A 27,207-nucleotide genomic window follows, 5' to 3' on the forward strand; every position below is an offset into this window, starting at 1 on the left:
GGCTATTCTGTAAAAGTTAGTGTACCCCAAAGGGCTTCCTCTTGAACACTGAGAAATATTAAGACTTTACTGTATGTATGTATGTATGTATGTTTTATTATCCAGCATCTTCTATATAGTGTACAGGCAGAGCCAGATATGAGACTGTGCTAGTTAAAATTTCTCTTACATAATCAACAGGAAAATTGTTTGACAATACAGTACAGTATATAAATGTTGTAAAGAGCTGGATTTCTGTAGCTATTTACAGTATGTGGTAAACATTAATAGAAAAAACTAAGTAAAGTATTTTAGATAAGTGTACTTACCAGTTAAGTGCAAAATACAAATACTGTTTTTGTATGCATTGTATTATGAGATATTTAAATTTCTGAATATAAGAGCTTTCTAGTTAGTTAAGGGCAAGTTATAAAACTTTCCGCACGCACGCACGCACACGCACACACAACTTGTACCCCCAACACACCCATGAAATATGTATATGCATAAAAAACAAATAACCCTTGTGCCAGGTATAGTACATTTTTCCATACTTATGGGCAAAAATATGTATGACAAAATACTAACTTTTAAACAAAATTATCAAGGAAGCATCTTAACATATATGTAATTCCCATTGTGGCAGCATTACATATATGCCTGATGACAGTGAAGACAACAGGTGTAGATCTTTGGTTCATTTGGGTTATTACATGCTGCTGCTACTTTACCTCTCAAGACAGAAAAACAGACAAACAGAAGTATGAGATACAAGCACATTTAAAAAACATAAAACTGGCATTAACAACATTGTAAAAGAGAGTGGAATTTGCAAATTGGACAAATACTGACATCTTTGGTTTGACAATCTTTATGTGGTCACAGACACATCACTATCCAGGAGAGTTTCATGCATATATTGTCTAAAAATCTAGTTTTGAAAACCACCAAGAAATTTGAATAATTCCTTGTTGTACCCTAATGATTAACTGCTATTATGCCAGCATGGGAAATGTACAAATGTTACTTCCCTACTAACAAACACCAGATAAACACTTATGCACAAACATAACTTCCCTCTCCTGAATGCACCCTATCGATGACTTCAGTTTTGTGCCAATCGGGGAAATAAACACAAGAAGTCCTTTGTTCTGAAGTATCAAGTTGACCAAAGGTAAACATAACAATGGATCACAAGAGAAAGACCCAAGACATGGAAACACAAGTGGAATGATGGATAAAGTGCACAATAAGGAGAGGAGAGGAGGAAGGATGACAGGTGCAGGATGGTCACTGGTGAGCATGGATGGAGCTCTGAGTATGTCAGTCAGTTGGCTGGGTGTACCAGGAGTATCATGGTCATAGGTCAAGCTGGCATATACGTAAAGGCTCGTACCAATGCCGTTTGCTCCACCCTAAGTTCACCGTGACTGCAGTGCTGACAATGCAGCAAAAGCTGTCAGTTACAAAACATGAGAAAACACACTAGTCACTGATACCTTAGACACAGATGACACTAATATTGTAATGAATACACTTATCATTTAGATAAACATTAATGTAAAAAGCTCACAGATTCCTGATTACAGTGCTACCAGAAAATCCACCAAGGAAACATCCACATATACATCAGTATCATTGTGAGAGAACATATGGAGAAAATGATTGTGCTGTCCATCACTACAAACAATTTGATTTTCTCAATAGTTTGGTGCAAATTTGCAAATATTGTACAGAGTAAGGGGGAGAATTAACCTACATAAATGTACTGACCTAGAAACAATAAGGAGGTATATTGGAGAACCCACACAAATATTTTTGTTGTACTAAAAAGCATAAGTAAGTCATGGTGGCCATATAGTTACTGTACTGTCATATTACCAAACAAAAGAGTGATTGTCCAGCTACAAATGATCGTGAAGCTACAATAATCTTTTCTTCCTTTAATCCAATAAGAAAAAAATGACATTTGTGACTTAGTACTATCTATCTGTAAGTGTGACCTTTAATGTGGGGTTCTGCATCATACAAAATATAAAATTTCACTACCAAAACCATTCTTAATATAATGCCTTGGGGATTTAAGATGTCATGACATCATAATAATAAAATAATAACTATACCCTAATAAATGGTGGGTGCAAACCACGCTGCACTTTGAGTCTTGAACAATAAAAAAATATGTGGTGATAAAGCAAAATGAGATTCTTTAGCTAATATCAATAGGGCTATTATTAAAAGTGGAGATTCATAAGGTTGTTATAAATTATACCTTCAGTGTATAAATTTACACTGTTCAAGTATAGGTTATATGAGTCACGCTTTCGTTGAATACATTAAAAATCCAGTTTAGATCATTTCACAATTGCTTTCATGAAAAGGGCCTCTATGGTGCCCTCAGCATAATAACAATTACTCCACTAATGCAGAAAAAGTCCACATGGGTTGAAACTCAAGTTTCCAAGTTGTCCACAAATTCACACAAAACATTACAAGAAAAAATGGTAACATGAGCACAAAGTCCATGTGTTGGTGCAACTGGTGTGGGAGGCCTCACACCACCACCTTCCAGGCCACCTCTTGTACAAAACTGTATGATGGTATATTATTGATGCACTGCCAATCCTCTACCTGTCATCCAGCTGCCACCAACCTGTTGATGGGTCTTCAACAAGGCAGTTATATAGTGACTATTATTCTTCAATGATAAGTTGTTGTCCAGATGGGATCCATTATGAGGAAGGCCTTCCTGACAAAGTTGTTAACTAAATAACCTCCATAAATCTATTACCTAGATAGGCCAAATAAAGTTATCTAGAAAAGGCTCCTTAGATGAACCCTATAAAGTTTTTTCCTTGAAAATCCCATAAAATTACAGATCATTGACAGCCTTATAAAGTTGTTATTTTGAGCTGCCCTACAAAGCTGCTAATTCTTACCAAGAAGAGCCCCATAAACACAAGTGGAAGAGAGTTATCACAAAGGAACCTCGCTCTTTGCATGCTGGTATGAAGAACTGACTGTCAACAAAGTGAAGTGAACTGACCCCATCTGATGGTGATACTCCATGGGACATTTCTAACAAGAGGTGGTCAGAGGCTGGGAGTTAAGTCCTCTAACCAAACTGCCACAGCTGTTGATAACGGCACTGTCAAGTTATTTAATGAACACAAGCATGAAATCCTCAGTATGGTGTGAAGCGATTGTAGCTGCCTCTGTAGACCGCCTGAAAAGATGTCAAGTTTAGTTCCATCACCACAAATGATAAAACAAAAATACTTGCATTATAAAAAATAATTAACAAAAGGAACAGATATTTTATTCCTTTGGGTAAGAAATTTGTTTATGAAGTACAGTAGAGAAATTTCAAAATAAATTCACATTTAAAATTGGATAAGAATTGTTCTCCTTATAGTATTATTGAGAACCTTCTCTCCATTTATCCACTCTAAAAAATGGGAGAGGAGTAATGATAAAGTCTCTCAAGCTGGAAATCTTACAAGCCCTTTCCCACTTCAACACAGACAGGCTGACCAGAATAAAAATTCTCAAATCTTTTTGGGGAGGTGAGGGGGGAGGGTCGTGCAGTCAGTTTTCTCCCCCCCCCCTTCCTCACTCAAGCATGGCTAATTGTGATAGCGAGATGAATTTGATACCATAAAGATCCTTAATAAATTCTTTACAAGACGTTTCCAATAAGATATCCTTAAACAAAATATTTTGATATATAATGATGATGGGAATTCCATTCTTAAAAAAAGAAACTATGAAATGTTGACACCAGAATCAATAAAATCAGTTCTAATTTCGTTACACCAGTTTTTTATCCAAATAATCATGAATACTTTATCTAAAAGTATGGTTAAATAAATATATACAGTAAACCCTCACTTTACGCGGTTAATGTAACCCGCAGGGTCCCGCGGAAAGTGAGGAACGCGTAAAGTGAATAACATAACATATGGGATTAATTGAAATAGAGTCCAGGCCGACCCCCAAACTCCACTTTTTGACGACACACAACTATGTTGTAGTAAAAATTTTGTCTTAACTTTATGATGGTATGAAAAAACAAGTAATATAGAAGAGGTTAGGTTAGGAAAAATAAAGGTTAACATAGGAAAAATAAAGGTTAGGTTAGGAAAACTAAAAGTTAGGTGGAACACTTACGTTAGTAGAAGAGATGGGACGGCGTACGGGGATGGAGGCTGGTTCCGAGGCAGAGGGCAGGCTACTGGCCCTCAGGTGAATCACCATTACTAGGTGAATCACCATCACTGTCACTTACAGTTGTCAGGGCTTCCCTGACAAATCCCTCAAAGTCATCTTCACTGTCACTATCACTGGCTTGGGCTGGCTGTGGTGGGTTGCGGGCGAAGAAATCTGTTATGCTTTGCTGACGGCTGGTGTTGATGTTGTCGTGATACACCTTGATGTAGGGCTCCATAGTCTGCAACAGCTGGGTAGTGAAGATTTCATACCTGTTTGCGTCAGGGTCGTCGGAAAGGAGGAGCTTGGCTTTCTCGATACACTCGATGGCACCCCTAACATTACTATGGGATAAGTGTTGTTCTTCTTGGGATGACGCACCACCTGCCTCTTCACTGACGTCGTCATCATCATGTACCATCTCCTCGGTAGTCACATCAGGTTCCATTATCACCTCCATGATGTCGTCGTTGGTGGTCTCGGAGAAGCCTGGAACTGTAACACTCTGCGCAGCTTCTCTGGCAAGGTCCACTGCTACTGCAACAGTCTGAACCTCACCAGTCACAGATTGACTCCTCCTCTCACCTGGTATTCCATGCAACACATGTCTCCATGCGTGACGAATTGTAGCAATAGACAGCTGATCCCATGACTCCACCAAGAAGTCCACAGCTTTCTTGATGTTAAATACTCTCCAGAATTGTTTGAACAGTATTTTTTGCTGTGCCAACTGTTGATCCTCATCTTCTTCGCTCTTGCTATCGGTGGTGGTGTCACTCAGGTTACGCAACTCTTCCCTGGTGTTGGTGTAGTCGTTTAGGAGTTTGAATTTTTTCGTAGAGAATGCAGCTTTTACATTACAGATAAACTCTTGGTCCATGGGCTGTAATACAGACGTAGTGTTGGGAGGAAGGAAGACCACTTTTACGTTGGGGTGACGATCTAACAGTAGGGGCGAGTGTCCTGGTGCGTTGTCCAGCAGCAACAAAATCTTGAATGGCATATTCTGTCGCTCACAGAATTTCTTTACATCGGGAACAAAACAGTCATCAAACCAGGAGAGGGACAGTGTAGAGAACATCCACGCCTTACGTGCAGTCAGCCAGTGGACATTTAGCTTGGTCATGTCCATGGTTTTGTAGGCGTGCGGCTTGCGTGCTGTGTGGATCACCGATAACTTGAGCTTACAGGTACCGGAGGCATTGGTGGTAAACAGGACGGTGATGCGTTCCTTCTGCATCTTCAACGATTCTTTTTCCAGAAAAGACCAGATTCGTCCATGTTAAACACCTGGTCGTCACTGTACTGTCCTTCCTTCATAATCTCACGTAAAAACGGAGGAAATTCCCTAGCCGCAGCACGGTCAGCACTCGCTTCTTCACCACCAATGTTTATATTGGTGATCTTGTTCCGGATCTTAAACCTCTGTAACCACCCAGAGGAAGCATTAAAGGGTTTGGGCTCTGTAATTACCCATCTTTCGTGCCACTGCCATGTACAGTTCACGTGCGTACTCCTTAACAGAGCGCGCGTCGACTGCAATGTTCCGTCGCGCCTGACGCACCAAGTACCTCACAAGTAATTTTTCTGTCTTGAGAAGCACCTGGTTGTGAAAATACTTGATCATAGAAGCACCTGTAGACTTTGTGATCTTCATGTGCTCCTTTATCTTGGCTGCATCCTTCTTTATTGTTCGAATCGTAGATTCATTCACACCATGCTGGCGCGCCAAATCAACCTGCCTTGTTCCATTCTCCAACTCTTGGATGATGGTATACTTCACCTCATAGCTTAAGGAACGTCGTGTCTTCTTTGGCTTAGTGCCGCTGGGTCCAGGTAAGGAAAGGTTTCTCTCTGGGGGCGGTGGTCCGGCGGAAGCCATTTTACAGAACAATGGATACACGTTTACACGGTCTGGCGTGGAGGGATGAAACTGGCGCAGCTAGGTCAAGCATCGTCTTTCCTCCCTCCCTCCCTCCCCCGGGTGGACACGTCATAATACTTTAAGCCAATTACAGCTAGCAGCAGAGGGGGGTAGGGATGCATGGCCAATCACAGTCCGATACGTCATATGACGTCAGTGATAACGCAACAAAGACACACACTGTGCAACCTTACCGCGCGGCTTGCCCAGGCGGAGGGAGGAGGGAGGGAGGGAGGGAGGGAGGAGGAGGAGGAAGAGGCGAGAGCACAGGCAGGCAGGCGGGTGGGGCGAATCTAAAAATAGCGTCGCGCCGGACACTCTCGGCGTAATGGGGTTCACGCACCGCGTAATGTGAGCACGTTAGGTTCTGGCAGGGCACCGCGTTAACGTGGAAACGCGGAATGTGGGACCGCGTAAAGCGAGGGTTGACTGTATAAAAAACAACAACAAAAAAGCTCTTTATGATATGGGCATGAATAGAGCTATGTTACAGCAAAGAGTGGTATTTTCCAAGAGTAAACGATGCAGCTCATAGGAACTGTAGTTATTTACGCAAACACCCTCCCTTCCTCACAGCATTCATTATAACTTCTATTTGTGTTAGAGATGAAATTGATACCATGATGATCCTGAATAAATTCTCTATGAGATGTTTCCAAAATGATATCCTTTAATGACAAGCCAAATAATAAGGTAAAAATAAGTATTTTACTGTATATGAAGGGTACTGATATTAATAAGCTCAAATTATTAGTTTCTATCACCAAGTCTCTATGTACAGAACTAAACAAAGAATTTATTTGAAATACTCTGTAACATTCAACACCATAATATCCTGATCACTAGGGCTAGTTATACTGACTTTTCCCTGTGAAAAAGCAAAATTTTGAGCAGCATATTACTGTACAGTACTCATTTTGTATTCAAATGTACTATGCTAAAGGACTAAAATTTTTATCTCTTGTGCAAACTATGAGATGTTTATACAGTACACAAATTTATAGCTATTTTGCAAGGATTCCAGCAATGCAAGTTATATTCTGCTAAGTCAAGTATAGTACTGTATACCCATACCAAACAACCGACCAGCATAGCAGCACTCATCCCCTCTTTTAACTTCTCCAATAATTCAACTTTGTTTGTCAGGGTCATCACTGACTTCTGCCTTTTACATTTCACTCCACTAGCATCACTAGCACTGATACTAGGCAGTCTTTTAGGGGCCATTTCACACAGAAACACTAAAGTTTTGAGAGTAAAACACGAGATGCTGTGTGAGGTGACTCGTTGTGCAGCGGAAAACGGCTCGCAAGCTAGCCACCTTAGCCATCATCTGCTTACAGCGAATCTCAGACATGCGAATGGCAAGGGCCTACTACTCTTTGGCCAAACCAGTAAATAAAAGTCAAATGAAAGTTTAACAGTTGCCATTTGTATAGTCCCTGGCTCAACATAGCAACACAGACACCACCTTCGCCGATTACCTAGCAACGCTCCCTCTCACGTCCCGCCTCCAACTGCTCCCCCACTGAGCTAGCCAGCTAACTTGTGTGTAAAGAAATGTATATTCCCTTTACATGTTTCCCCTTAGGACAAGTTTTGCTCTTATCTTTTCACAATACAGTGGGGTATTCTATAACGAACGGATCCTACTACGAATATTCCTATAACGAATGGTTTTACCTATGCTATAACGAACGCAACTCCTACAACGAACGCGGATGAATACGGGACTATTTCGTCAGGCGCATGAATATTGTTGTACCGCGACCCACAACAAGAGCGTCAGGCGCCATCTTTGTCTCGTGTAGCCAGTGCACCACTGTTATTGTTGAAATTTCGTCTTTTGATGTGGAAATATGAGTTATTTGTATAAATATTTTGTTATACAAGTGTACAATTGTAACAATGAATCGTCCAAAGCAAGTGAGAAAGCTCATAACTCTTGAAACTAAGAAAGAAATCATAAAGAAACGTGAGAATGGAACAAGCATTGCGAAACTTAGTGATGAATATGGGATGGCTAAATCGACTATATGTACGATTTTGAAGAATAACGAGGAATTGAAAACTGTGCAAGTGGCTAAGGGAATCTCTAGACTTAGCAAAGCAAGGTGTAATGTGACTGAGGAGATGGAAAATTTACTCTTTGTGTGGATAAAGGAGAAAGAAATAGCAGGTGGTAACATTAGTGAAGCTATAATTTGTGAGAAGGCCAGACAATTGTTTGAGGACCTTAAAGCCAAGACTCCCAGTGGAAGTGATAGTGATGTGCCAGTGTTTAGGGGTACCAAGGGGTGGTTTACTTGTTTCAGAAGAAGAAATAAATTACACAGTGTTGTGAGACATGGTGATGCTGCTAGTGCAGATAAGGAAGCAGCTAAGGAACACCATGACATTTTTTTGAATGTGATTAAAGAGGGAGGCTTTGTTTCTCAGCAGGTATTCAACTGTGAAAACTGGACTTTTTTGGAAAAAAATGCCTTGCCGTACATACATTACAAGGGAGGAAACTTCTGTCCCTGGCCATAAGCCAATGAAAGACAGGCTTACCCTCCTTCTTTGTGCTGATGCTTCTGGTGACTGCAAAATAAAGCCACTCCTTGTGTACCATGCAGAAAACCCCAGAGTTTTCAAAAACATTAGGAAGAACCGCCTTGGTGTTATGTGGCGGTCAAACCCAAAGGCTTGGGTGACCAGGAGTCTTTTCTCTGAGTGGGTGATTGAGGTGTTTGGACCCAGTGTTCGGGAATACCTCAGGGAGAATAATCTTCCACTGAAAGCTCTATTGGTGATGGACAATGCACCAGCCCACTCTCCTAATTTGATGGTTGAATTGCCAGAGGAGTTCAACTTCATCACTGTGCACTTCTTGCCACCCAACACAACACCCCTCATCCAGCCCATGGATCAACAGGTAATTTCTAACTTTAAGAAGCTGTACACAAAGGCACTGTTTAGAAAATGTTTTGCGTCCACTTCTTTCAGTGATATTAGTTTGAAGGAATTCTGGAAGAGTCACTTCAATATAGCAGACGCTGTGTTTTTAATTGCGCCAGCCTGGAAAGAGGTTACTATGAGGTGTCTTTGTGCTGCCTGGAGGCCATTGTGGCCTGAATGTGTGCTTCAAAGAGACTTTGAAGGCTTCGAAGAGTTAAAGGAAGAGGCTGTTGTACATGAAATTGTGTCTCTGGGCAATTCCATGGGCCTGGAAGTGGATGATGATGAAGTTGAAGAGTTGGTGGAAGAGCACAGTAAGGAGCTGTCCACTGAGGAGCTGTTTGAGCTTCACAAAGAAGAAAATGAGACACTGAAACGGAGCTTAACTTCTGAGGAGTCAGGGGAGGATGTGTTCTTTTGCTGGAGCAAACTGTCTAAGCTTGCGGAGGATTATCATCCTGATGTTGGTGCTGTGGAAAAGGCCATCAGTGTGTTTAATGACAATGTGATGAACTACTTTTGGAAGGTCCAGAAATCAAGGTTGAAGCAGCCAACCCTGGATTCCTTCTATAAAAAAGTAGCAAAAGACCCTACAGACAAAGTGCCTATAAGACAGTCACCAAAGAGGGCTAGGAAGGATGACTCCTCTCCTTCCACCTCTTCTCCATAATTCTCTCCTCCCCCCTCCCCCTCTGCCTCCTGTCCTGCATGATGAACAACACTAAGGTAAGATAAAGTACCGTATTTTTTACATTTTCCACAGAAAATTTTCAGTGTTAAGTGGTTGCATTTGAGGGGCCTGGGACGGATTAATCCTATAACGAACGAGGTTCTAGAACCAATTAGGTTCGTTATAGCATACCCCACTGTTTATGTATGTAGGATGGTGTGTGCATGTAACCGAGTAAAAATAAATGAAGAAAGTTGCGTATATCTACCCAAAAAACGAGATGAAAAACAACCATAACACCAGTAGCCTGGCTGTTATAGTGACAAGTCTAATCTCGCTACAATGCTGCCAGCGATGTTAACAGACGCAAAAGTGAAAAGAAAATTATATGTAAATCTTCAGTTGTATCAGGTATATGTAGATTTAAAAATAAATGTTGCAGGAATGACATTAATAGATTGTAATGCTTATAAGAGTTCAGGTGTGGTTACTGCTTAGTTATCTCTTAAGAGTTGGGAGTCTGCCATATGGACGTTAATCGTCTTAGGTTATCATCATGAGTACAGTAGTTATAAATCAAGCTTTTATTTTTACAATAATTATTTTTTAAATTAATTAAAACTAACAATAATGTTTTTAAGCAAGCAATAACATATTTTTAATTCTGGGGTTGGGTTAGGTAGAATTTAGCCTACTGGAGACAGCAGCGGGGGGGGATTCATTACGTAACGGGAGACCTCAACTTCACCATTTTGCCATTTTTCCGACAAGACTGCATTTTATATGCCATAAAATACGGTAATATTGTTGGAAATATAAATTTCCGACGGAAAAACTTTAGAATACTGTAATTTTTTTTTCGCTTTCTCCCTACATAAGACTCAATATATAAGTAGGTCTTGGCAACTTCTAAATATTTACCTATTTTATTTATTTCTAAGCCACATTAGAGTGTTGTAATGAATTTTAAACAACTTTTATAGTTTCATTAAAAGTAACAATAAACATGACAGCTGGGCTGATGAGTCCACAACGTAGTTATAGCCCACTAATTCCACATCCCACACTTACACACCCATGCTCTTCATTTTCCTTATTTTATAGTTTTATACAGTTGAGTCTTCATTTACGCGGTCAATTGAACCCGTGGAGGCCCGCGTAAAACGAGAAACGCGTAAATGGAATAACAGAACATATGGGATTAATTGAAATAGAGACTGGGCCGACCCCCAAACTCCACTTTTTCCTGACACAAACAATACGTACGTTGTAATAAAAATAACATCTTAATTTTATGATGGTATGCACACATAATTAATAATTAAGAGAAATATCAATAATATTAGGTTTTTTAACACTTACGTTAGTAGAAAAGATGGCTGGGCACACGGGGATGGGGGGTTGGTTCCGAGGCAGAGAGCAGATTATTGGCCCTCACCTGTATCACTTGTATCAATTGTATCACTATCCACCAAAGAGGCTGGCAGGGCCTCTTTGTCAAACCCCTCAAAGTCCATATCCTCACTATCACTGACTTGAGCCGGCTGTGGTGGGTGGCGGGTGAAGAACTCGGTAATGTTTTATTGACTGGGTGACCTTGTGCGCACCCTGCCTGTGCCGCTTCCCGCGTAAATGACCAAATTTACCGCGTAATTACAGCATTTCATTCTGGCAAGGCACCGCGTAAATGACCGAACGCGTTAACCAAACCGCGTAAATCCAGACTCAACTGTATTATATATTTTTTATTCATAAGCCACATCGTTTATATAGAATGAAATAGGTGTTAAAAAGTCTGTTTTTCTGAGACATGAATTTGCAAGGTCAGCCTGTAGCACTGTGTACAGTATTGTTGGATTTAGTAGGGGGATCCTTAGAGTGAGTTAACTAAGATTCTACTGTATACTAAATATTACATCACTACTGTTTTCCTTTTTTTTATAGCTTGAATAAGAAAAACTTACACTGCTTTTTAATTAATTTTCAAATTGTTTTTTAACATAAAATACTCCGAGGTATCCAGGTTTCTTTCAACTAAGTATCAAGACCTTCAATCACTCTTTCCTTAACCATTCTGACAACACCCATATACAATATATATATATATATATATATATAATATATATATATATATATATATATAATATATATATATATATATATATATATATATATATATATATATATATATATATATATATATATATATATATATATATATATATATATATATATATATATATATATATATATATATATATATATATATATACAATATATATACAAGTATATTTTTTTTTGGGGGGGGGAGGGGACGAATAGGTTAACAAACTGACTTACCCCATAGCCAGCCATAGGACCAATACCCGAAGCTGCCGTGATGTAGGGGTCGAGGTAGGACCGGTCACTGTAATACATTTGTCTATGAAAAGAAAAAGAAGAAGGGTTTCCATTAATAAACAGAATCTGAGGTACATAAGACAATGCTTTCTACCATAATGAGAACAGATATTGTGCAGGGAAACCACAAAACAAAAATTAATACAGTAACTGGCATTATTATAATTACAGTACAGTTCTGTTCTCTCTCAACTGATACTAGAGCATATTACAAATGTATCAGAAAATTCCATCAACCTGCAGTAATATTAATATTAATATATATATATATATATATATATATATATATATATATATATATATATATATATATATATATATATATATATATATATATATATATATAAATATATATAATATATATATATATATATATATATATATATATATATATATATATATATATATATATATATATATATATATATATATATATATATATATATATATATATATATATATATATATATATATATATATATATATATATATATATATATATATATATGCGGTGCCCTGCCAGAACCGGAATTCCCACTTTATGCGTGCATCTACTCATATGCAGTGCATCTACTCATATACGAGGGTGAAGTATAATTTTTTTATTTAGCTCATAAAATTCATACAAATTACCCGGCCAGAATATAATTTACATTGCTGGAATTCTTACAATTTGATGATCATTTTTAATATAAGCATCATAGAATTTGCATTACATACAAATTATAATCTAATGCAAGTATTTTGTTTACTCAGAACATATATGTTATCTTTTGTGCAAAATATATGACGTGTATATTCAAAATATTCCTGGTCTTGCAAGGAATCCAGCAATGTTAATTATATTATCCTAACTTTAGTCTGAGGTATTATTTATTACTAAAAATGTAAATACTGTACAGTATACTGTTATAACCAAACATTTCTCTGGTAGGGAGGGAAGGTGGGGGTGAGGGGCAGGGAGGGACCTAGGGAGCAGGTGGGAAGATGGGAGGAAGTGGGGCATTTTGATTGACAGATAGTATTTGGGTAAGTATATTTTGTTTATTTATTAAAGATATTTGTTTTAGCTCATAAAATTCATACAAATTACCCGGCCAGAATATAATTTACATTGCTAGAATTCTTACAATTTGATGATCACTTTGAATATAAACATCATTGATTTTGCATTAGACATACAAATATTAGATCTTATGTAAGTATTTTGTTTACTCTGAGTAAATATGTTATCTTTTGTGCAAAATATATGACATTTACATTCAAAATATTCCTGGTCTTGCAAGGAATCCAGCAATGTCAATTATATTATCCTAACTTTAGTTTGAGGTATTATTTATTACTATACCTTAAAATCTAGTGTTTTCCCCCAAACATTTCTCAGAGAGGGAAGAGCCAGCGAGTGTGAGAAGAGGGGAAGGGAGTTGAGTCCATTATTTGAATGAACATTAACTTGGCGACTGTATTTCTCTATTTCTCTTAAATATTAATTGTGTGCATGTACCATCATAAAATTAAGATGTTATTTTTACTAGAACATAGGTATTGTGTCAGGAAAAAGTGGAGATTGGGGGTCAGCCCGGTCTCTATTTCAATTAATCCCATATGTTATGTTGTTCACTTTATGGAGAAAGGTTTCTCGCTTTACGAGGGCCTCCGTGGGTTCAATTGACCAATTGACCGCGAAAAGTGAGGGTTCACTGTATATTTATATAAATATATATATTTCATGTAGATCCACAATGAAAACGTGGATAAGATAAATCTTGATAAAATCACACGGGAAAAGGGAAACAACGGAGCACCTTAGCTTTTGTCTTTATTCAAGACATCTTCAGAGGCAACTGGATTACATGGACAGAGAGAGGCTTAAATATACAGGGTGACCTTAAAAACATGAGGTCAGTGTTTGTATTCCATGTAGCAAATGTAATTGTAATTATGTAGGACAGACAGGAAAAACACTGCAGCTCAGAATCAAACAACATAAGTATAATATCAGAACAGCATCTGAAAGCAGTGCCTTGTTCGTTCATGTTAGGAATAATAATCACCCCATTGCTTGGGAAAAAAGCTTAGAAGTATTTAAATCATCTTGTGTCACAGAAAGACTTCTGGTTGAAGCTAGTTTGATTAAGAAATTAAAATCAATAAACCTTAGTGATGGTCAGTTCAAAACTGATATGTTACATAAATTTATTTGTCAGTGGCCGAAGGTTAAAAATGCTTTGAAAACCTTTGATCTAGATGTATGATAGTTATTTAGTGGGTCCCTTATTTTTGACCTGACCTGACCTGACTAGTCATGTCACCCCCCTTCTCTTAAGCTCCTGTATGTGTGTTGGTGTGGGGATTAGTGGATGACATCATTATGACCTGACCTCATGTTTTTAAGGTCACCCTGTATATTTAAGCCTCTCTCTGTCCATGAAATCCAGTTGCCTCTGAAGATGTCTTGAATAAAGACGAAAGCTAAGGTGCTCCGTTGTTTCCCTTTTCCCGTGTGATTTTATCAATATATATATATATATATATATATATATATATATATATATATATATATATATATATATATATATATATATATATATATATATATATATATGTATATATATATATATATATATATATATATATATATATACAGGTTGACAATCCTTTGTCTGAAATCCTTGGGGCCAATCCCTTATCCAAAATCCTTGGGGGCCAGAGGCATTTCGGAATAGTTATTTATTTATTTATTTTTTTTTAATATGTATTAGCCCACCCGGGCATAGATCACTGACCCACATCGGGGCCTGGGGGGGGGAGGGGGGGATATAATAAAAATTATAATAATAATAATTCATAGGTCTAGGTTGTGTTTCTCACTTTTGATCTTTTTTTATTCTTGTATTTCTTTATTATTATTATTATTATTATTATTATTATTATTATTATTATTATTATATTATTACAGTATTATTGTTATTATTATTATTAATTTTATTATTACATTTTATTATTATTATTGTTGTCATTATTATTTTATTTTGGTGTATTTTTATTAAATTTTTTATTTACTATGAATAATTATTATTATTATTATTATTACTATTAAATTTTTGCCCCCCAGGCCCCGATGTGGGTCAGTGATCTGTGCCTGGGTGGGCTAATCCCTGTTTAAACCCCAACTAAAAAAAAACCTGGAACGTCAATGTGCATTTAAAAACTCATGCACTGTTAAACAAATGTTAATCAAGAACTCCCCCAACAACACAATTGGTTGCATTTATAAAGTTCCTTGCAAGGAATGTAATATGTTTTACTTAGGCCAGACAGGTAAAGATCTTGCAACTAGAATTACACAACACAAATACAGTGTTAGGACAGGCCAGGAATCCAATGCTCTGTTTGTTCATTTGAGGGATAACAAGCATTGCATTGACTGGGATAATGCCTCCTCAATATTACCATGTAATTCAATTTATGGTAGGAACATCATAGAATCTAGTCTTATTAAACATACCGAAGCATTCAACATGAATTTGAGTAACGGCATGTACAAGCTGGACAATTTTGTAATTAAGAAGATTTGTGACCAGGTGAGAAGGCCGGGTCACCTGACCATCTGACCTGACCACCAACCGTTGTGTGCTATTTAAAGATTAGTAGGGTCATTACCTAATACCTGACCATTGTGGACCTGGTCTCACCCTCCTCTGTATATATACACCTTGATTTGTATTTCTCTCTCTAGTCTGTACTCACCCCTGAAGATGTGAATTACACGAAAGCGCTTGGGAACTTCGTGTTTTCTTCTTTCCTTGTGGTTATCAGCATATACCTAGATCACGCGCACCTACAGTGATTACTTGCATATATATATATATATATATATATATATATATATATATATATATATATATATATATATATATATATATATATATATATATATATATATATCCTCCCCGACTTACGACGGGGTTAGGGACCCAAATCCAGGTCGTAAGTCGAAATGGCCGTAAGTCGAAAATGCTTAAATAATACAGTGGTCCCTCGGTTACCGAGCGCCTCGGTTAACGAGTTACCTTCCATAAGATGCTTAACTTCGGTTAATGAGCAATCCATCGATTAACGAGTTTCTTACGAGCCGACCTCAACATGTTTTCGCTTGCATTTGACGGTCCACCACCTGTAGTATTAGTCCGCCAATACAGTAATCGGTTCTAGGGCTTAAATTCCTTACCATTTTAACAAATATCAAGAAGTTTATACTATTCAATAATTTTAAAAGTTTAATATTAAAATTTTTAGTCATTTTCACAATTATTGAACATAATTGAAGGTAATGAAACTAGTTTTATGCACGTCATCCAGCCTCTCAACACACCAAACAGGCGTCAGTCTTTGTGTCTTTTTAGTGGAGGTAACATCTTGCTTGAGACTCTCTTCAACTAAATGCTTTTTTTCTGTTTGCAAGCAAATTATTGGTCATTTTGAAATTTATTTTACATATTGACAATATGTAATGCAGTGCAGTGTTGATTTAAAGAAAATAATCTTGAATTACACCAAGAGAACTAAAATTTTATGGGTGAAATGGTGCCATGGGGTGACTTCTCTTCCACCCCAATGCCTTCTCTTCTCCCTTCTCCTCCACCTCCATTCTAATTCCCATCATCATCATCATCATCATCCAGGAGCCTTCTACATACACACCTCAAAGTAAGTGTACTTTTCTACCTTTTTTGTTGAATTTAGGCAATTTTCGGTGACCTGGAACCAATTACCCAAAACCCATTGAAACAATGGTTTCGGTTAACGAGTTTTTCGGTTAACGAGCAACCTTCTAGAACGGATTGTGCTCATTAACCGAGGGACCACTGTACATAGAAAATCTAAATGAGTGTCTCTTTTTCTTCTCAGCACCACAAAACTCTCATTTTTAAGCTTGCCAGCCTTTTTAAAGTGAATTACAAACAAAAATTTTTTCTGTGTACTGAAGTTGGGACTCGAAAATACGTAATTTGACAAAATTTTGGTACGACTGAGGCAGGTTGTAAGTGCGGGTGGTCGTAAGTCGAGTAGGTCGTAAGTGCGGGTGGTCGTAAATCAAGTAGGTCGTAAGTCGGGGAGGAGCTGTATATAAAACTACACACACACAGGAATACCCTGGTTATCGCAAGGGATGTGTGTATTAATCCCTGTCTAACGGAGAGTAATAGTGTAGTTATATATATGTGGGTTACATACATAAGGTTTATATAATTACAGTACATCACCCACGGGTAACTTTCCTATGAGCCATGAGTAGTCATCAACTGGACATGTGACGTGTATTCCCACTGATCTCACACCTTGACTGCAGAGTCCTCAATTAAGTAGCCGGCTATCGCCAGCTCGACTCCCATCTCTGAGCCACCAAGACGTGTTCTCTAAGAAGCTAGTTATACATAAGCTTTGTCCCTTATTAACATTCATAGCTCATAGCATTAATTACGGTGATATCCCAGCTATTGTAATACAGTTTATTTTCTTTATAAATGGAGAAAAGACCATTTGGGTTTTAAAATTGAACCCATAAACATTTATGAATGCTGTTTCCAGTTCACCTCTAATCAGTGATTCCACTGGTAACCAGAAATCGCAACATGAGTTCCTAAACATTATTGCGAATAATGGGGCAATTTTCCCAAAGAATTAATATAAACAGGGGTGGGTGGGGGTGCGTTCCCAGCCAGCAAATTTCACCACATTTTTCTGGGTAAAGTAAAACCAATTAGCTCATTGTGTACTGTAGGGATACCAACACTGTTTTCTCAAGTGTTGCATAGAAAAATAAAGGGGGCTGTTGCATTTGAAAAAAAAAAAGATTAAGAGTGAGAAACGAATTATAAGTTGTGTTGTTAAAGTCAGAGAACCAGTCGAGACCCTGCAATTGTGTGTAAATGAGGCGGAAAGTCAGTCAAATCAGCAACCTGGGACTTTGTCACAATTTTCGAGATGTTACCGAAAAGAACAATACATGCACAGGTAATTACTATAAACTATAGCACACCCTCCAAATCTAGATTCACAGATTCATGGATGACACCCTGGATGTACCCAAGAATGTCTAAGGGTACTTTTAAAGTTGCTGGCATTTTCACGGCCGGGACAGGGAGCCATTCGTTCTAGAGACAGTAATTTCCTTTACCTGTATTGTACACGTATATGTGTGTGGACTCAACATTTTTAATACATTTGTTTCTAATTATTTGTGAGAGGATTTTTCCATTATTTATTTATTTGTATGTGTGTGTGTGTCTACACACACACATACTGTATATACAATACAGGTAAAAAAAATAATTGTCCTAAGGGCAAACACATAATGGGAATATACATTTATTTGTACACAAGTAAAAATGTACCCCCACCCGGTCAGCAAATGTTATTCGCGGATTTGGCGATTAGCGGCCATTTAGAGAACCTAACCCCCGCGAATTTTAAGGGCATATTGTACCTAATTTATACATACCATACTGTAACTACTGTTAATTATTTCACTAGAGGTTAAGGTTTCAAAGAAAATCCCACAGAGAAAGAGGACTTACCCAGCTGCAAGAGTGGGATAGGCAGCCATTGCTGTAGGCTGAGCAGCTGCTGCAGCTACTCCATAAGCCCGTGCTGCAGCAGCTGTGTAGGCATTTGCTGCTGCTGCATATCCTGCCTGCTGGGCCGTTGAAACAGAGAGTGGTGGTGTTTTAAGGAAATGAGCAGCTGAGGTCCCCATAGTGGCATGGTTGAATGCACCTGGCTGGCCCATTGCTGCTGCTGCGGCTGCAGCTGCTTGCTGCAATGAAGGGGGTGGCTTTTAATTTATGAAACACAATTGGCCTACACATACAACACTTGTCACTGCCAGCCAGGACAAGCTAGGCAACAGCACTATATGGGATTGCACTGGAAAGTGCTTGGGAACCCCTGCTCTACATAGTATACAGGCAATCCCCGGGTTACGAACGTCTGACTTACAAACATCCGCCGATACAACCGAGGTTAAACTATAAATTTACAGTTCAGTATTCTATTTACCTGATGACTTATCTTTTACTTTTATTTACTGTATTTTGTGATTCTATTTCTTCTTTTCTTTTAAAATAAGTGATTTTAGATGTATAGTTCTGTAAGTACATAGCATGTGCTTCAACTTACGAACGTCCCCAGGAATGGAACTTGTTCATAACCCGGGGACTGCCTGCAGTACTGCAGGGTATAACAAAATATTCGGTCACAATACAAAATACCTTGTACTGTACACTATAAACACAGCCAACTTTAGTCACATTCCACATCAAATTACCAATACAAAACAGAAACAAAGTAAGTGCAACAAACAAAGGGCATCTGTGATCACGTGGCAGTGGACAAGCCCATCATAGGTCCAATGTATGCATCGTCGAAAATCTGTACAAAACATTGAACAATTGGTACATCTATAAAATGTATGTATCATCAAGTGTATGTTAAGCAAGCACTGACTGTACTCTATGTTTAGAGTGGAGGACTGTGGTTGCCAATATGAGGATGGTAATCTGATTGATTGATTGATTTATCTTAACTCTTTATCGGGCAAGTGACGATAATTGAGCACTTGAATCAGCCTTATTTTGGCAGCTCCTGACACCACGGAAGACATAAGAATCCCATGCTGAAGGAAGCAGCCAATGGGAAGGCATTAAGCTAGGATGTCATGTATGATGTGGTAGGCTTCTGTCACCAATCAATGGCGGGGAAAGTGAACAATGCTCATTATTTCAAGAGACGCACTGGGGGGTCAGTTACACGATGAGAACTCTGAAATCTCCATGGCCTACAGCACCCTGCAAAATATATGTCATAAATTTTGTAATACAGTACAGTATTTGGTGGAATATCAAAAAGCGCGAGACTTTTAAAAATATTACAATCCAGTGGTCCCTCGGTTAACGAATGGTTCGATTAACGAAATTTCGGTTAACGAATTACCTCCCATAAGGATCTTCAATTCGGTTAACGAACAAAACTTCGATTAACGAAATCCTTATTACAAACACATTTTGTTGCGAGCATCAGCTGATCAGCTGATGGGCTAGTCTGCCAATTCAGTAATCTGTTCAATGTTTACATTCGTTTCCAGTGGAGTAAATATCAAGAAAGTTGTGCTCTTTATATTTATATTAAAATTATTAGTCATTTTAAAATTTTTAACATATTGATAATATATGCAGTACAGGGAACTAGTTTTTTGTGCGCCCATCAGGCGCTTGACTCACCCACCAGGTGTCAGTTTGGCTTTGTTTACAGTGGAGTGAACATCGATTTTGTTGGTGTCTTGAATATTTTTGCATTTTTACATTAAAATTATTGGTCATTCTGAAATTTAGTTAACATATTGATAATACTTGTATATAGCGCAGTGCAGTGTTGATTTAAATAAAATAATCTTGAATTACACCTAGTGAACTTAAAATTTTATTGGTGAAATTACTGCATCAAGCATGGGTCCCGTGAAAGGTGATTTCTCCTCCATCCCCACTTCCTTCTCTTCTCCCTTCTCCTCCACCCCCACTTCTAATTACCATCATCATCATCAACCAGAAACCTTCTACATACACACCTCAAAGTACTGTAAGTGTACTTTACTGCATTTTTTTTTTACTTTGTATGTACTTTTCTGTGAGCTGGAACCAATTACCCAATATCCCATTGAAACAATGGATTCGGTTAACAAAATTTTCGGTTAACGAACAACTCTGTAGAACGAATTGTGTTCATTAACCGAAGGACCACTGTATATATGAGGGGCTCCGGGCCATACCTGCTGAAAAGTGTTATGTATTGCCTTGCATTCCCCAACTTCTCCCCTGTCCCCTGGGTAAATCAGAGATCCAATTGGGAGCATGTACATGTGGGTAAGTATCCTCTGAAGAGACTATTGTATTTTCAATTTAGGCACTTAGCAGATTATGGTCCGGAGCTCCTCATATACAGTACATATTACAATTTTCGTAATATTTAGTAAAATTTCAAATTATGAGACATTTATAAAATATGTATGATGCATATATCGCCATAGGGTACGACCGCCCACATCAGTCTAAACAAGTATACAAGTGTCGAATCTGTCGGTCAGTTCAAGTGGGTCAGTCTTGCAGCTTTTTCCGCTTATTTTTCCATCATTGCCCAGCAGGTGAGCCACACTATTATGTTTGATAACCCTAAATCTAATACAGAACCATATTTAGAAACATTTAAATTTTGATTGGGGCAGATAACAGAAAAAGTACTGTTGTTTCGTATGTTTTTTCCTTTGGGAGAAGGTGTCCCTCATAATTTATAAAATCTCATATGTAAGGGATATAGCTCCTATTATTTTGAATTACAGTATGGGGTTTTTACTGTAGTGCATAGGTGAATCACTCTGGTCAATAATGTTATGAAAATTGTAGTGATGAGGCATGTTTTTCCTGTGATGGTTCGATGCACAATGTGACCCAAAATTTGGTCATGCACCCCACTTGCCCGTATCCATGTTTGACCATATATGGATATCTGACTCGATGCATCCTAACCCATAGTTGATAATTTATAGACAACTTGCCTAAGTTACCGTAACTCGTGTTGCTTACTTAAAATTGCTAAAAAATATTAGTAAAGTACTTAAGACCTACTAATTAAGATATCAAATTACTGTAACATTATTATTTACATGTGATGGCAATTGGAATGATTATAATGAGCCATAGTAATTGTGAAAATGTATGAAATTGCTGTGTTTTCTTCTCTATGCAGTTCAGTTTTACTCTTTTTTCTATTCCACAAAGACATGCAAGGCTGGTCACGCCATTATTTCTGTGGTCCCAGATGATAGTGATCCTGAACTTGACGGAGAGTAATGTAGGATCCAAACAGTTCCTTCAGTAACTTGGGACTCTGCAGAAGTGTGTTGAAAAGATGACAACTAATAGGCCTACTGATATGGGAGAGGAGAAACACCGAGAACAATTTGAATGCAGGAACAATATAATAGTATTTGAAGTCCCTGAGAGTCAGTTGGAGGAAGCTGAAAATCGGAAAACACATGATAAGATGAAGTTTCAGAAAAATTAGTGATGAGACTCTGAACTTGTCGGCCTCCCCCCCCCCCATCATCATCATCAAGTGAGGAGGCTAGGACAAGGGCAGGAGAATAAAACCAGCTCCCTCAGGAACACACTAGAGAAAGAGGATAAGATATGGAAAGTATTTCGGCAGGCAAAAAACTTAAAAGAGAGCGAAACATTTCAGGGTATATCCAAAACCCAGATCGCATGGTAATGCAGAGGGAACAGTACCGCACAAAGAGCTCCTGAAGTTCTTGAAGCAGATAAGGGAGGATTCAAAGAGGAATGGGGACAGACATAGATGGGTTATATACAAAGGGAAAGTAGTGCAGGTAAATGCACAAATACATAATCAGGGGACAGCGGGACACCACCCACCCACGAGGAGGCGAGCGCCATGTAAACAATGTCATCTCTGGCCACACCCCACAAAACATAATGAATTTAGTAAACGAGGCAGTTACTGAGAATGAAAGGAGGCTGGAGTCACTACATGGAGGGTTGATGATGATAGAGTATGAGGAGGTGGACAACCCCCATGGCTCCACACCACCTGTTGATTCATTCGTGTGGCGAAAGGAAGACATCAGCAACCCTCCTGTACCAGACTACTGCCATGTAAAACCCACCCATGTTTTGGTTCCTTTTGAATATTTCATATCATTTATTACTACAGATGTACTTGAACATGTTGTTTACAAAACTAATCTTTTTGTAAGGCAAAAGGATATAAATTCAACATTCTCAACAAACAAAGATGAAATTCTCAATTTCACAGGCATTTTGCTTGATATGGGTACCGTATTGCAGAGTTACCCTCTTTGGATGGTCAGTGGGCCTCTGAGACTCAAGTACAGTACCTCAAGTAGCCAATGTAATGTTTTCAAAGCATTTCAGGTTGCTTCGTTGCCTTATCCACATGAATGACAATGATCAGACTGCAGGTTCCACTGATAGGTTCCACAAGATCAGACCATTACAGTATTCAACTTTGTTACAAAGCATTTCTGAGAACTGAACAAACACTTGAACAGTCAGTTGATGAGGTATTGGTGTGATACAAAGGTAAATCAGCAGGTACAGTATAGTCTCGGTTTACGCGGTCAATTAAACCTGTGGAGGTCCGCGTAAAACGAGAAACGCGTAAACGAAATAACAGAACATATGGGATTAATTGAAATAGAGACTGGGCCGACCCCAGACTACCCTTTTTCCGACACAATACGTACGTTGTAGTAAAAATAACATCTTAATTTTATGATGGTATGCACACACAAATAATATTTAAGAGAAATATCAATAATATTAGGTTTTTTAACACTTACGTTAGTAGAAGAGATGGCTGGGCACACGGGGATGGGGGGTTGGTTCCGAGGGAGAGGGCAGATTATTGGCCCTCACCTGTATCACTTGTATCAATTGTATCACTATCCACCACAGAGGCTTGCAGGGCCTCTTTGTCAAACCCCTCAAAGTTCATATCCTCACTATCACTGACTTGGGCTGGCTGTGGTGGGTGGCGGTTGAAGAACTCGGTAATGTTTTGTTGACTGGGTGACCCAGTGCGCACCCTGCCCGCGCCGCTCCCCACGTAAATAATGGAATGTACCGCGTAACTAATAATTGCTGGTCTGGCCAGGTGCTGCGTAAATGACAACCGAGTAAAGGAAATCCGCGTAAATCGATACTATACTGTAATCTCAGATATAATTAAAAAGTAAGCCAGTGATGATGGTATCATACATGACATACTAATGTATCAGAACCAGAACACATTTGATGTTCATTCTGTGTCCCGGGCAGAAGTGGAGAAGATGGCCAAGAGCAGTAAAGTTGTAATCTACAACTACAGACACTCAGTGTACTACAGCCATATATATTCAAATAACTTTTTCATCAGTATTCAGGTGGTACAGTGCCACAAAAAAAAAAAGTTAATTGTAGTTATACAAGTACTGCCAGGGAGAACACAATAGGAAGGCCAATCTAACATGTATCAAGCAGATGACAAAAAACAAACTCCAAGGGGCACACTTGATTACAGGTAAAGGAATGGAATCCTAGCAGTGAAATAGAAAGACAATAAGTTTGTGACACTACTGTCAAATGAGGTATTGCAAGGAGAAAAAGAGAAAGAAAGAGGTAGATTGCCCAAGTGTAGTGAAGAATTAATATGGACATATGGGAGGAGTTGATAAGAGTGACATGCTAGTACATTTATACAGAACACCAATGAAGACAAAACGGTGGTACCTTAGGCTTTCTGCACATGTTTTAGATCTAAGCATTGTAAATAGTTGGCTTTAGTATAGGTGTGACTGCCTTGTCCTAGATGTCACAACAAAGCCTCAAGAAATTTAGATTAGCTGTGTCCCAGTTTGCAAGATGTAGCAAACCTGCCCTTGGGAGGTTCCTCAGATATTCAGCATTCCAAGCAGGTCTGTCTCCATCAGGTAGTTTTCTGATGCCCGCTGCTGTCAAAGGCCAGAGAGCTACAGCTCCTGATGACATTGTAAGGTATGACTTTAGCCAGTTTCATGCACCCATGTACAGTATGTAGAAAGGCAGACCTGCAAGTTTTGCAGTAAAAAAGACCACATTATAAGATCAAACAAAGTTAATCTCTGCTGGAACAGTGATAGGAATTGCTTTGCAGATTTCAACAAACAGGATACCGAAGTAAACTAGCTGTAACAACAATGGAACTTTTCAAATCAGAAAGTTTGTATTTTTGTTTGAAGAATTTGACAGGATGCCTATATAATATATGGTATAATTTTTACTTTTTTTAATGTGTAAATTTGTATTTTTATTTGTAAAAATTTCTTTGCATCAATTTGTTAAAGTGCCAACAGGTACTTGTGTTTTATTGAGCATATTTACGATACATTTACTAAAAAATTTGTTACCAGGATTAGGCAAGATGACCATATATGGTCAAGCATAACTTACTGGGTTTCAGGCGAGTTACCATATTTGATCACTTCAATGATCAACTGTAACAGCCATATTTTATAAAATTTCTAAAAATGTTCAGGAGTAAAAATACCTTCTGATTTGCAGTAGTTTATGACAGGAAAAAATGGGTATCTCAACAGTTTAGATGCTTGCCCGGTATTTACATGGTTCTAGGATAAAAGAAGCATTGCGAAGGCTGTGCAAAGCACATTAATAGATTTTCCCTTTCAGAAAATGGGAAAAGCCTTACCAATGTACAAAATTCTGCCACCCAAAAGATTTTTTAGGAACATATCCCTTCCGTACTTGGGGGAATATCATAGCTGTAAGCATATTTTCTCAGCTTTCAGCAAATAATCAATCATATTTCTTCAACCGTTTATAAACAAATCCACTTTAGATAAACCCATTTTGGCCAAGACTCTACTGTACTTTTCTTGTCAGTAGGAAGCCAGTGCAATGACTTATCATTTGTTCCAGTCTATTCAATGACACAACAGTACTGGTACTTAACTGTTTATTTAGGTAATCCATCACTTGTAACAACTGAGACTGGAGATTGAGTGGTAATGACCACAAGTATATAATGTGAAATGAGTGAGGCAACAACAATGTGATACTTACTGGATTCATCTGAAGAGAAGATGCAGCAGCCGCCTGTACTGCTAAGAAGGGGTCATAATATACTCCGCTGCAAAAAGAACCACCATTTGAGTATCACTGGTTACCACAATGTACAAATCCAGGCAACTATATTAACCATCTGGTGAAACTTTAACATAACTTGTTCTACAAGAGTAACTAAGATAGCCGAGACAAATTACAGTAAGTTTAATATTCAATCCTAATCAGAAAGGGCTTTTATGTTCATCTTAAGTAATAAATATATTCTAATTCATATATATTACTGCCTGATGCATACATAAAAAATAATAATAATAATAAACAAAATCCAACTGTGACTGTGTCAATATACTGACCATCCATTCTCCCATCACAATTGACTTGGCAGCTCTCCTCACATAGCAGCTATGGGGTGCAAGTATTTTCACGGCCATCCTCATCTAAGCATTCAACACATCTTGGCTATTAACCCACTATTCATAAGAACTGGACACAGCTAATCAAGTATATGACCTGTTCAACGTGTCTCGGTTGATTGCACGATTCATAAAAACTGGACACGGCCAATCCAGTCTACCAACCATTCAACAAGTCTTTGTTCAATGCACTATTGATAAAATTTGGATACAGTATGGTGAATTCAGTCAAATACTTTTTGTACTTGTTGAATATAAACTGTAAATCAAATTTCAAAAGTTCCTCAGAACAATCTTCACTTACCTGACTTTATGCATGAAGTGCAATCAGGATTGTGTCGCAACCTAGTCATCAAACTTCTGGGAATGATTTAGCGAGACAGGGTGGGTCCCACTAAACCAGACTGAAGAACTATGACTAGCTCAGCCATTAAGTAAATTCTTGCTCCAGCAACACTAATAACATATTAACAAAGACTGAAAAGTGTTAATGTGTGTTGCAGGAAAAAGAGATTTAGAAAAATGTGGTGTACTGTGCGGCAGTCAGTATGAGGGTTCATGTCTCAGTCATGAGTTTTTAGTTAACTTTCTACCACCTGTGGTTAATCACTCACCAATTACTGTCTATGAAGCTCTTAATTCTCTTAATGTTACTTTAAATGAGAGATTTAATCCCTATTAATTTTAAGCAGAATACACAGAGAGGGCACAGGAAAGTTAAACATTCAGTATTACCTCCAAATCCCCAAGCATAAACCGTGCTAAATGCGTGTGCAGGATGAATCCAGAGCATAGCACACATTCAAGTCAACTACACAGAAAAAAATCATCTACAACTATGATGGTATATACTCAACCTACTAATAATGGCTCTCTGTAGTTAAGGAGTACAGTGCACTAAACCCAAATTGATTCTTGGATAATTTTTTGGCAGTCTATCAATGCCTTTCAACAAATGTGATAAAAAGCAACTAA

The 27,207-nt window shown here is 38.1% G+C and overlaps 1 protein-coding gene across 3 annotated transcripts in view; it reads right to left on the bottom strand.

The window, feature by feature from the left end:
• Positions 1-834: 834 nt before the first annotated feature.
• The window catches only part of LOC121871030 (RNA binding protein fox-1 homolog 1-like), a 76,976-nt gene continuing 50,603 nt past the window's right edge, over positions 835-27,207 (bottom strand). For all 3 annotated transcript variants that reach the window (XM_042373091.1, XM_042373092.1, XM_042373089.1), the window contains 4 exons: positions 25,817-25,883; positions 18,704-18,942; positions 12,063-12,144; positions 835-3,205 (listed from right to left, as the gene is read on the bottom strand). In XM_042373091.1, the coding sequence (XP_042229025.1) occupies positions 3,164-3,205; positions 12,063-12,144; positions 18,704-18,942; positions 25,817-25,883 (430 nt within the window). In that variant the 3' untranslated portion in view covers positions 835-3,163. The remainder of the gene's footprint in view (positions 3,206-12,062; positions 12,145-18,703; positions 18,943-25,816; positions 25,884-27,207) is intronic.

The sequence above is a fragment of the Homarus americanus genome, unplaced genomic scaffold (genome assembly GCF_018991925.1).
Source record: "Homarus americanus isolate GMGI-L3 unplaced genomic scaffold, GMGI_Hamer_2.0 scaffold52512, whole genome shotgun sequence".
Taxonomy (NCBI): domain Eukaryota; kingdom Metazoa; phylum Arthropoda; class Malacostraca; order Decapoda; family Nephropidae; genus Homarus; species Homarus americanus.